The sequence below is a fragment of the Anopheles gambiae genome, chromosome 3 (genome assembly GCF_943734735.2).
Source record: "Anopheles gambiae chromosome 3, idAnoGambNW_F1_1, whole genome shotgun sequence".
In the NCBI taxonomy this organism is placed as follows: domain Eukaryota; kingdom Metazoa; phylum Arthropoda; class Insecta; order Diptera; family Culicidae; genus Anopheles; species Anopheles gambiae.
In genome coordinates this window covers 28,678,019-28,690,417 of record NC_064602.1, presented here as the reverse complement: position 1 = coordinate 28,690,417, position 12,399 = coordinate 28,678,019, and the positions used below count along the sequence as shown (strand labels likewise).

At 47.5% G+C, this 12,399-nt stretch overlaps 1 protein-coding gene across 1 annotated transcript; it reads right to left on the bottom strand.

Moving 5' to 3' along the window:
- Nucleotides 1-497: 497 nt before the first annotated feature.
- Nucleotides 498-4,401, bottom strand: LOC133393311 (E3 SUMO-protein ligase ZBED1-like). The gene is made up of 5 exons (XM_061657775.1): nt 3,922-4,401; nt 3,560-3,817; nt 3,066-3,359; nt 2,702-2,980; nt 498-2,525 (listed from the first exon to the last, which is right to left on the bottom strand). The coding sequence occupies exons 2-5, from the start codon at nt 3,810-3,812 to the stop codon at nt 598-600; spliced, it is 2,754 nt and encodes a 917-aa protein (XP_061513759.1). The 5' UTR covers nt 3,813-3,817; nt 3,922-4,401; the 3' UTR covers nt 498-597.
- Between the last annotated feature and the right edge of the window lie 7,998 nt (nt 4,402-12,399).

Sequence of the window (12,399 nt, the reverse complement as noted above, 5' to 3'; positions counted from 1 at the left end):
TTGCTGCCGAACTAACCCTTTTTTCCCAGTGATTTCGGGTGTTTTTGATGCATGAGGGTTAAACCGGTTAAAGAGAGGGTGCTACTTGCGTCAGGACTTTATGCGCCGTCGACGGTCGTAAAGCAAACGACAGGATGATGCGCTTCTCGTATTAAAGGGGGCACTATATACATTTCTGAAGGGCAATCTTGGCAATGTTCCGTGCACGATGGCGGGCACTGTAGCCGATTTGGAATCAAAGTTACGGGACGAACGTCGCCCGTACGTGACTAACATAAATGTTGGATTGCAGAAGTCTATTTGCGTGCCGAAGTCGTAGACGACGAAGACTCGAACTTTGAAACTTTGTGATTCGTTTTGGGCAGCAAGTTTCAGTGGCACAGGGTGGATGGATCGTGGGTTGAGCTCTCTACGATCAGAATAATTGGGGCATCATTTTGGAGAAATATTACGATAAGGCTATCGAGATATGGAATAACAACGATTATAATGTAAACTATGGTTTTGATAGCTTCGTCAGTATTTATTCTAAAAATTCATTCTTAAATACAATTCTAAAAAAATTCATCAGCATAGGGAAACATACCACCTCACTGCTTAATCGTCCGCTATATCCGCCTGGTAGCGGTGGTGATTGTATTTTATAAACACCATCTGCTGGATTCGCTTCGGCAGCAGCCGGTTCTTACGCTCCCGACACTCTACCTCCGCCTTTGCACAGCACCCGCTTGCCGAAACGCATGCAGCCGGTGTGCAAAGGCTTTTGCTGGCCAGTTTGTACAGGTTCGGATAGAAGTGTTTGTTACGTTCCCACCACTCCAGCGGGTCCCCCTTGCGCTGCAAATGTTTCGCCTTCAGGTAGTAGTCCAGCTCGTACTGGGCGCTTACCTTTAGCGCCGATCCATCGTGCTTGCTGTGTTTGTGCGCTTCGAACAGTTGATACAGTGCCTCTTCATTGGTGCGCGACTGTTCCGCTTCCGATTCCTTATCTAGCTCCATCGGTACGCCACCATCGCCACCGTCCGACTGCAGGGCAGCAATCTCTTCGACGATGCTTTCGTACGTCTTTTGCAAACACTCTTCGTCCTGCATGAACCCTTCGGCCTTGTAGCGGGGATCGAGCATGACGGCCTGCGTTAGCAGTGGGCTGCTGCGCACGTATGCGCAACACTCCCGGATACTGTCGCGTAGTGTCGCGGCCATCGCGGAAACATCCATCAGGACGTTCTGCTCCAACGCCATCGCTTCCAGCCGATGAACGAGCAGCTGGTACATCACGCACGGTTTGGAAATGGTGACCAGCTTGTCGGCCGACACTTCGTGCACTGCGGTAGCGAGCTCCTGCAGCACCCGGGTCGACTGCTCGAGCATGAGCCAATCTTTACCCTCCAGCTTGCACGCAATGTTTAGCTCGGCCGAGCAGGCCAAGATCGCTTCCTTGCACGCCACAAACCGACCGAGCATGTCCAACGTACTGTGCCAGTCGTTTGGTACGTCCAGCTTTAGGGTCGTAATGCGTGCGCTGTTTTCGATATCCTCCACCAATTCGCGTGCTTTCGCACTGCTGCGGATCTGCGCCACCACGTGCCGCACTTCGTCTAGTGTGCCTTGTATGGTGCTGTTCAATGTCAGCATCACGATCGGATCGATCGAATGCGCGAAGCACGCAACGTGGGGAATATTGAGCGTTTCTACTGCCTGCATCACGCTGGCGTCATCGTTATCCGTTACGATCGAGAGCACCTTGCCGTCAATTTCGAACAGCTTCATTACTTCGGCCAGCTGTGCTGCCACGTTCTCTCCCCCGTAGCTCGGTGTGCAGCGCGCAAAATCCAGCAGCGCATTCGACAGCTTCCCATTCTGATCGATAAAATAGGCCGTAACGCTTAGCACCGATTCGTGGTTGACGCTTGTCGCCGAATTAACGCCCAGCGAAATGGCCCGCGCCGTCGCTAGCTCAGCTTTCACACGGCTCTGCACCTTGCCGTACACCTGCGGCAGCCAGAGGCGTTTGAAGGTAAACTTGCTGCACATTTCAAACTCCCGGTGGCTGTACTGCGTGAACAGCGCTTGAAATGCTTCCTCCTCTACCATCGCGAACGTATGATTGCCGCGGCAAATCATCAGCGCAATGCTCTCGTGCATTTTTGCCACCCTGGCTTCGGTGAGCGGTTTTACAGCAGGCTGCTGCTGCTCGCTGTCACTCGACTCACCCGGAGAGCCTGACACAAACGACTTGGCCGTGAATGATGGCCGTTCCGTGTCGTCCGCACTGTCGGGGCGCTGCGGTGGCGTTGGCAGCGTGACGTGATGAATCCGCGTCATTTCCTGCTTGCCTAGCGTCAGCGTGGGATGCTGGCGTAGGATGTGCTTCCGCAGGTTCGACGTCGTGCCGGCATAGGTGAGCACTCTCAGGCAGATGCGACACTTGGCCGTTGTGCCACTGCGATCGAAATGGTTCCAAACGCTGGACGTTGGTTTCGGTCTGTTTCTGGGCTGTAGCCCCACTGCCGGTAGGATTGAATCTGAAGGAGAGCATGAGAAAGTGGAAAACAAATGCAATCATGAATAGGGTGATTTTTCTTAATGAAACCCTTCAAGTGTGAGCCTTCGTTCTGTCAAAACAAAGAGAAGGCTCCTGGCAAACTTCCCCGAATGAACGATAAATGAAGGCACAAAATGCATTTATCATTCGACGTACCTTCATCGAAGTAATCGTTCAGCGGTCTTGGTGATTGTGGTAATTTCACCTTACGCTCCAGGCTCTGCCTTTTCTTGGCCGGACGGCTCTGAACCGTTACCATCGGATGCTTGCGTGTCAGATGTTTCTTCAGATTGGACGTGCTGCCGGCCGAGAATGCTATGCTTCTGTAGCAATAGTGACACGTTGCCATCGTACCGTCCCGATCGTAGTGGTTCCAAATGTCCGCGTACGTTTTGCCGCCCGGCGTCGCTTGCTCCTTCTTGGGGACAACTATTCCTGGGAAAGATTAATTAAAAAAAAATCAATTTAACCCTTGAGCATGAGCATGGGATCTTTTAAATAGCCCGTTCGACGACCCTACCTTCGATGCCTTCTGACCATGGTGACGAAGGATCGTCTTCCCCCTGCTCTCCTGCCAGCTCATCGTCCGGCGTTGGTTCGGGATCGAGCGAAGCATCGGGATGTTTGCGGATCAAATGTTTCTTTAGGTTCGACGTCGACCCGTGCGAATACGATATAACCCTAGGGCAATGGTGACACTTGGCCGACGATCCGTCGCGATCGTAATGTTTCCAGACGCTCGACACCAGCTGCTGGGGTTTCGGTTTCGTTTCCACTTGCGGCATTACGCACTCTACCTTTGGTATTAGTATGCCTGAAAGGAACACAAAAAATGCATTTTTTTTAAATATTCACACCCTACAGAATAAATGAAACAGAAAGCCCGTGTGTTCCCTTCTAAAATTCTTCTGCATCATCATTTTCACTTTTTTTACCACCGAACGTTTTCCCATAGTGGCGTGGCACCTTCCGAGTACCTCCGGATACAAGCACGCCACCCGATTCCAAACCTACCTTCGATGCCGTCGTCCCACGTCTGCTCCCCGTTGGTCTCCTCGGGCGGTGAGGACGGTTCGCTCTCCGCCACCTCGGCGTACATTTCCTGCAGCGGATCCGTCGGATGTTTGCGGGCGAGATGCCGCTTCAGGTTGGCCGTCGAACCGGTCGAGAAGGAGAACGTATTTTGGCAGAATTGGCATTTTGCACGGTCGCCTAGGCGCTCGAAATGTTTCCAAACGCTGGATATAAAACGAGACGGCTTGCTCATGATTCCTAGTGCCGGAAATGGCAGGGGGAAATAACAACACACACAGTCAACAATGGTTCATCGGTTCTAGCGAGAAGTTATAGTTTTTAAGCTGAAATTGAAAGCTTACCTGAATTAAGATGTCGTAGAACCTGCCGAAAGATTGTATAGTTCAAGCTGCAGTTTCTCAGAGTTTTGTTTAATGTTTGTGTAAATTAAGTTTAATTTAATTAACAGCCAAACACACCCAATAATGTTTCGATAAGCCGAGTGGCGCGATGCCGGCTTGCGTTGATCAACAAACCGGCCGATGACAGATCTTTCTCGCCCAAGATGGCTACAGGCGCGGCTCAAAGCAGCTGTACCGTCAAGGTGTATATGCACAGCGGCTGTATTATTTTCATGTGAATTACGTTTTTTATACGTTTTTTGTTATTTTATTTGCTCACACTACACGAAGCACTGGGAAAAGTTATATATTCGATTTTCGTTCCACAAACCGCTCCGGACCTGCACTGTCTCCTGCACGGATCGATCCCGACTGAAGACTGTTCTCGCTGTTCCGTTGCACCTACTTGGCAGCTAACCTTGAACCCAGGAACGGTACAAAACGACGCGTCATGCTATACAAATCCCCTGCGAGAGAGTGCGAACGAGAGAGAGGGAAAGAGAAAGAGAGAGAGCGAACGACCCAAGCGCACTGTACCGGTTCGGACCGGAACACGCATCGCCCGATGGGTACAAATTCCATCCCTCGCTCAACACACGTACCCGTGTACTCGTGTAGCGCTGTTATCGATTTTATGTGAGCACACAAAAAAGAAACTGGAGCTGAGAGAGCACGTTACGGCAAATACGTTCCAGCCGGCTCGGTTCTCAGGTTTCAGTTTGTGCTAGGAAACCGGTTTGTGTACTCGTTCTTCTCTCGCTGTATTCGCATGCGCTTGGCTGGTATCGGTTTGCCAGCACGGGTACAAGCAATGGTGAAGCTCTCTTCCGTTACCATACCGTTTTTTTCCCTGTAGGAATGGAACGCGTTCGGTCACGCGCTGATGCAGTGGAACGATGAAACAGGTTTTTGGAACTCATGTGGGAACACACTGGGATCGGATGCGTACCTAAAACGGTACAAAACGTTTAGTTCAATTTATTTTGCTTAGTACAGGTTTTTGATTCTTCTACAGTTGCTATGCGTTCTAGAACAATCTAATGAAAGTATTTTGCGCTGGAATTTTGAGGACTTTTCTGTTGTTGAACTTTTCAAATATTTGGAGTGGTTCAATATTTACAAAATTTCTAATTTGCTTTCTTACAAAATAAAATTAATTCTTTGTTGAGTTGGTCACAAATTAATCCTCTTCAAAAATCTACCAACAATGTTCGTACCGGCCTTTTCTAATAAAACAGGTCAGAATAACAAGGCCGATCGTCTGCTGGTCGTTTCGCATAAAACTACCCTTCTGTATATTTGTACCCACATCATCACATACATTTCGAGAATCAGTTAGCACCAGGGACACATATAATATAGAAACAGGTATGTTTTTTTTAGGCTATGTTTCATAATTTTTACCATTAGGATGAAAATCCGCTGTAACCGGTGTAATTTGGCAGCAGGTACTTATGGTTCATTACCTCTACTAATTATACTAATAATGAAAGATTTAAAGAATCTTCTTATAGTTCGCATAGTGTACTTTGCTGACATGCCAGCCAATGTAGGCCTTCGAGACCCACATACTAATTAACCCATCGCATATTGCAGTTCTACGTTTGACTGATTCATTTTCATACGAGTCTTCAACCCAGAGGTGTGAGACAATCGTTCATTCCGTTTAATTCGTCAAGGCCGTAACACATTTTTTGAAAAAATTACAATACCATACACTCTGTTTGAGATTGTCGTATAAACACTTCCGTCAATTAGAGTTTCAGGATTAACATGCTGCGTCCATGTTGTTGTGCTAGTTCGATGCTGATTCAGTCAATTTTCCACCAGAAAGCTTTCCAGAATCCTCCACGATGTTTTCTAGCAAACAAGATTCTCGGAAGAAGTCAAACCGGCATCTCTGCGACCAGCCTGAAACAACACACTCTCACAATCGAAGTTCTGGTGAAATCAGTTCAGGCCCTTACGTTCTTCCGAAACCCCTTTTGGTTCGAATGGTATGTCTCGGATCCACAAACGATTGCTTCGACTGGAACCAAAAATCCGGCAAATAATGTCCTCCTCAACCCCCCCCCCCTCTTCTTCTCCTTCTCTCGATACCTGCCTGACTGGTACCGGCATGGCCATTCCCGGCATCGGTAGCATGACCTTCCACCAAACTAAACAACGAAAAAGCGGCCAGGCTTAACGCTAAAAGCAATTTCCGGTAGAAATATCCATTTCGAGAGTTTTTGATGCTGTACGGTTGCCCAGGGACTATGGGACGATGGGTGGAGGGGAGCGATTTTTGCAAAAACTTCAAACCACAAAGCTTAGCCCTTTTCCGGATCCGGGCTGGGGAGCAAATTCATTCCGGTGTGCGGAGTACACTTTACACTCAGCGAATTGGGAGTTGGAGATGTGCTTTTTTTGCCCTAAAAGTGAACTGTTCACATTCCGAAGCTAGGCTACCGGTTGTTGTTTTTCTGTTTGCTAGATGAAAGTCAACTTTCAGCACATGTGAAAATGGGTATCGGATTTTTCACCCAATCTACTGGGCGGTTTGTTACCCATTTCTTTACTCTCGGAAGCAACATTCAGTATCTGGAGCAAAACGATTCGGACCAGCACAAACAGCACTCGGATCGTTGTGCCCAGATGTTGTTGTGGCTCTTGCTGGTTGTGGTAAGGACTGTTGAAATCGAGAATAGCATTTTCTTGTCGTACCTTGGCAAATGCCGCAACATCGAGCCATCATCATTACAGGACATTTCCCTCCCGTTTGATGTTGATGTTGTGGCGGTGAAATGAGCATGTTTCCGCTACCTGAGCTCTCTGTGCTGTAATGTGAAGATAATTGTACCATTTGTGCTTGTTCTTCCGGGCAAAACAAAAACCAACCAATGTTGAGCAACCGCCAGATTGCACAATTGGATAATGTTGTCTAATCGTAACAGAAATGGAACAAGAGCCCCAGCATCTTATCCGTTTGCTCTGCCATTCAGCACTCTCACTTGCGCTCTTCAAGCCGATCAAAATGAGATTAAAGTGTGGATCGCACAGCATCTGGGCTGGGAAATAGCGCAGGAACTAGACTGAAATACATTTCCAAGATTAAATGAACACAAAGCAGAAGCAGTGGGAAAGCAGCGACATCCCTAACAAGCTCTCCGAAGCGTCGTTTGATTGCATTTGTGTAACGAGTTCCCGGGGCCAAGAAGTTCGTACAACTTCTTGCCGTTTGCTGGAACGCCCAGAAAACCTGAGTTGAAGTGCACGCTGCAAGCGCTCCGAGTGGAAAGTTAAAAAATGGGTTCGGAAGGGTGGTTTCTGGCTCCTCCAGGGCAAAGATAAATCGCAACTATAATAAAGCAAACGTTCCCGTGCCCGTTTGCAGTCGTAGATTCCGATTCTTTCGTGTAACTCACTTGACTTTCACTCAAGTAATGCCAACAAGACTTGTTAGTACCTAGAAGAAGGTTTTTTTTTTGTTTCGCGAGTTCTGGTTTCTGAAGCGAAGATTTTCATGCAAAGTTGCTGGGAAACGATCCGGATGGAAGTTTTCAAATTAAACGACGATCATTTAATTATTCAAACAAAACAAAATAAAGAGAGGTGAGCGATGGAGAAACGCCAGGTATTGGCAACGATCAACACATTCATTTGTCAAAGGCTAGTTGTTGGGTGGAAGTTTCTTGAAGATGCAGTAGGATCTCACTGTTTTGGGATATGCATGCGTACCAACTAGTGAATCTACACTCTATTATTGGGTGGTTTCATGGACGTTGATTGACGAAATTGCATAATATTAGGTGTTAGACGTTGAACTACATCGCAAGGAATATGCTTCACAGCTATCATTCTACAAAATCTGATATTGCTTTCTGTCAAAGCTTTTCTCTTTAGCTTTCAAGCAAATCAAATAATAAGGTCCCAACTACCAAGTAATCCACTGAAACAAACCCAGCCATTAAGTGTCTACTATATTCCATTTCTTCCGATTTTACTCTTTCGAAATCCATTAGCCCCGAACGAAGGCCACTAGGCTTTGAAGCGTCGCTTAAGTACCGATTGGGTTGAGTTGAGTTGAAACAACAAGCGTGTTATGGTTGCCATTGCCATTTGGATGGTGCTGAAAGTTTTACCCTTTTCTTCTTTTGCCCAAATATCACAAAAGCCCTACACAGCACCATCCAAGGCACTAACAGCGAGAGAAAAGAAAGAAACATCTCAGCGAAAGAGTGCAAAATTTGCATACCAAAAGGGGGGAGTGATGGGTTGGGCGCAAAGCTCACTTTATAGTCCCCAATTGGTTACTTTACGATGTGTCAGCTATTTTGCCCTTTTCAGCTCAAACCACGCTGAAGAACAACCGCTGCCTGGCAGAAGTGCTCTTTGGGTGTTTTTCTTTTGGAGCGTTCGCCAAATGTTCCTGAGCACTGGTTTTCCTATTTTTGTGGTTGTTTTTTTGTTGTTGTTCTGCATGCAAGATGAAGCCTTTCTTCTCGTGTAACCCCAGAGAGAAATGCAGTTTCTTTTTTTTTTGCACTTTCGGGGTGATTCTTCGCCCTTCCCGTGTGGTTGGTTGTAATAGAAAATTCCTCCAAAGCGCCTGGATGCTAACAGGTCGGCCCGCGTGTAAATGTGGCGCTTGCAGCAGGCAGCTGTGCCAGAAACCCCTTGTGCATGGAAAATCGTAGTTGGGAAAACCACAACCGAAGGCTGATGCTGCCAGCCACGCCGCCCACCCCGCCAGAGTGCAAAATTCCACTTCAAAAAGATAATTTATGGTAACAATATGGAAATTTAATTTTCGATAAGCATCATCACCTTTTCTTTACACATACGCGCCTGTGTGGGGGGCTTAGTGCATTATGGGTTGTGCAGCTCCTCCTGTGGGTAGGTGCGCAATCATATAGAGAGACGCGGGCAAGTGTGCATGAGCAATACATGTACGTAGTGTGCTGCACAAAGGAGATTTTTCGGTGGAAAACTAGTCGTTTTTTACGTTACTTTTTTTTTGCCATCGTCCCTCGTTGGTTGGCTTCTTGTTGCTTGAACACCCACATGTGTATGGTGGTTTGTAGGTGGGCAGAATGGATGGGTGGCTTTTGTCGCTTCTGCCAAATCTGCTCCTCTTTGTATGCTGGGGATGCTCTACACGCCACTACACACACCCAGACACGTGGTACGAGCAACCCAGCACGTGGTGCAAGAGAGGCAGCACAGAACACGGGCAGCAGCAGCAGCAGCAGCAGCCCCACAAGGTGAATGGTTCTTTATGTGTGCTATGTATGAATGTGCGTGCGTCTGTGTCTGTGTGAATGTTGTATCAGTATATGGGAATGGGATTGAGTAACCTTCTCCCGTCCCGGGCCATTTTTGCTGCCGTCCGGTCCTTTTTTTGGGGGGGCGGGGGTTTGGGGCCCCGAAAAGTTTGGGGCAACACGTGCAACACCAATACGCGCAAGCCCCAACGGCAGCAGCAGCAGCAGCAGCATCCCCAGAGCTGCAGCGATAAACGCTGGTGGTGGATGATGATGTACACACCGAGCCCGGGATTTCGGTCTCGTCCCTGGCGGGCGAGGGCGCCTGCGCACTAGCAGCAGGCACTGTCTTGCCTTAGTGACAGCGAGCAGCCAACGCCAAACGTTTGGCGTACCCGAGCACCCTTCCTCCCCCCCCCCCCCCCCCCCCGCAAAAGGATTCAAAGATAATTCAAAGCTCCAACCCAGCTCGGTGCCATCAACGCGCGCCTTCTTCTGCCACCTGAACTGAGCTCTGTGGTGTTTTTGTAGCAGTTGCTGGAGCAAAAAAGAAGAATAGAAACGGTTTAACAGCAACCAGGGGCCAACGCCACGTTGTATGAGCAAAAGGGAGGGGATCGAGGCTGGTGGAGCCTGCTGCAGATTATCTAACCGTTTCGGACTTTTATTAGAGCGAAACTCAGAGGGCATTTTATTTACCGTAAGCGACAGTGCACGAGACACCCAGCCACCAGTGTCACCCCGGGAACAGCAACAATGTTGGTCTGCTGCGAGTATGTGTGTGTGTGTGCGTCCGTTTGTTGAATGGCCGACCGGTCACATGACCTGCCACTGAATAGCAGCAGCCACTACTAGCAGCAGGTGTGTTTGTGTGTACTACTATCCTAGCGCTAGCCTCATAACCTAGCTTTTTAACGTATTCTAGGAAGCGAACGATGGAAGATGGCCTTAGCGGACACGCTTTAATACCTGCGGCCGTGTTTTGATTTACTTTGCACCCTTAAACCTTATTCGAAAGCGTTTTTACTTGTTTAAACTGTGTCGGTTAGTTTTGGACAAAGAGAAGAACCATTGCATACACACCCATTGAGAAATGCTTTTGCTCCAAAAATCTGCCACAAATTGGTCGCACGCAAGCTTGTGATGAAATTTCCGCTTTTATTACCTTTTTCATCACTCATCTGTCAAATAACGCGCCGCGCTGTATATCGTGCAGCGCGAGGTGTGACAGAAGTAGTAATTTTGTTTGTCGGCACGTTTGAAACCTCCGCCCTGCCCGCGCACTGCATGCACAGCACGCTTGCGGACCTTGGGAGAGCCGGCATTTTGCGCGTAGTAGCAGCAACGGCATGACTCTTTTTTTGTCACTGTTTTGTCGCCTAGCAAGCGTTGACAGCTTCGCGCACTTTTCACAATTCCGTTGACAGGCTCAAGCGAACAGGAGAGCTGGCCGACCTGACCGAAAAACACTACGAGTGTTACGACTGCCAAGACTACCAAACAAATGTAACCGTTGTGCTGTTTTTTCTTGTCTTTTTATTTAAACGATAAAGGGAAAAATCGATCCAAATCAGGAGCACTGGTTGCGTAGCGATGAGGATTTTATGGCTTGGGCATGTCTGCTTTTTTGTCACCTTTCTTGCAAAGAAAACAAACATAGAAGCTCTAGAATGAGCGGTATTTCCCATAGCTAATGGGATAGATGGATTTGGTTTGACAGCTTTTCTTTGTTTGCTCAATCAAATTAAATTGCTTTCGGACGACTGTGTTCTACGATCGTGTTTTTGACGTCTTGAGAGTTTTGCTTCATGTTAAAACTGCAATTTCTAACATTTTTTGAGGTTTCACAATTTTTCCTGTTTGTTTTTGCGTTTAAAATTGAGATTTGTACTGTTGATTGCATACTTTTAGGCGCTCTCTTGTGCAGCAGGAGTGTCTTTAAAAAAATCGTTTCGTTTTTTAAAGCGAAAACTGCGAATTATGCGAAGTTCTTCAATTCAAAAAAAATGTTTATCTTCACCAACAACGCTGTGAACAGGGTAAATAAACCTAAATCCACGCAAAAAATAACATAAAAAATCAACATTCTCTATATAAACATGCACTCCATTAATGAAATGTTATTCGTCGGGGGGAACAATGGGGGCATTAAGAAGCAGCTACCACAAGCGCAACCCAGACCGCTTACTAATTCATTACCCCAGCCTTACCCCAGCCAAGGCAACAAAACCATTCGTCTTCATCAAATAAATCTTCATTCTTTTCCACTAGACAGGCAGGCAGGCCGGCTTCATCTAATCAGAGGGGTTTGGTTGTTTTTTTATTATGCCACTTTAAAAAAGTTAGCTCCTTCTAAGAACCCGTTCCCCAAAACGAAAACGCTTTTCCTTTTGCACACATTTAATCTTTGCGTCCTTGGAGAGCCTGTCAGAACACTCGCCGCAAAGGTGAGCAATGTTGGCAAGTGCAGCGCAGGGTGCAAATTGGATTCCTTCGTCTTAAGACCGCTGGCACCGTACGTGTGGTGTGCCAGAGCCGGTGCCCTTGCTGAGAAGGGAACAGAAACTGCTACACAAACAAACAAAAAACTCTCTTTAAGAAAGGGAAAAATCTCTTCCAAGGGTAAGATGAAATTTATTGTTTCTCTTTGGCGTGGAAGCCATTTTTGCTGAAAAACATATTCCCCAATGCAATGGAGCTCCGAAACCTTATCAAATGTCGTTTTGATTCACGCGCGAAATTCTAAACATCAAAATGGGGTGCGATGGTGCGCCTGCTGGATCCTTTCAACGGCTGTGCCTTGCCCAGTGGCTCATTTTTTCTCACTCGGGTTGCTACATTATGCACCCTAAACCTTCCCCTGTTCCGTGGCCCTTCCTACTGCTACTACCACTGAACGTGCTGATTCTTTTATCAATATATTCTCAGAAGAATTATTGCTATCCCCTGGGCGCAACTTGGCAAAAGCTTGCAGATGGGCAGGTAAGAGGTGAGTGAGTTGGTGAATTTCTGCAGAATTTCTTCAGAATTTCTCCCCTAAGTTGCTGCAGGATATCCGCCCCTTGGACGAGCTCGTTAGAAACAGTTCCCGAACTCCGATGACCGGGACGGGTTGCAAAGGAGTGGCATCCTGAGCAGTTTTCCAGCATCGTGCTGGAAATAATCGGCCATCCTGACGACCTCTGTCCTGCCC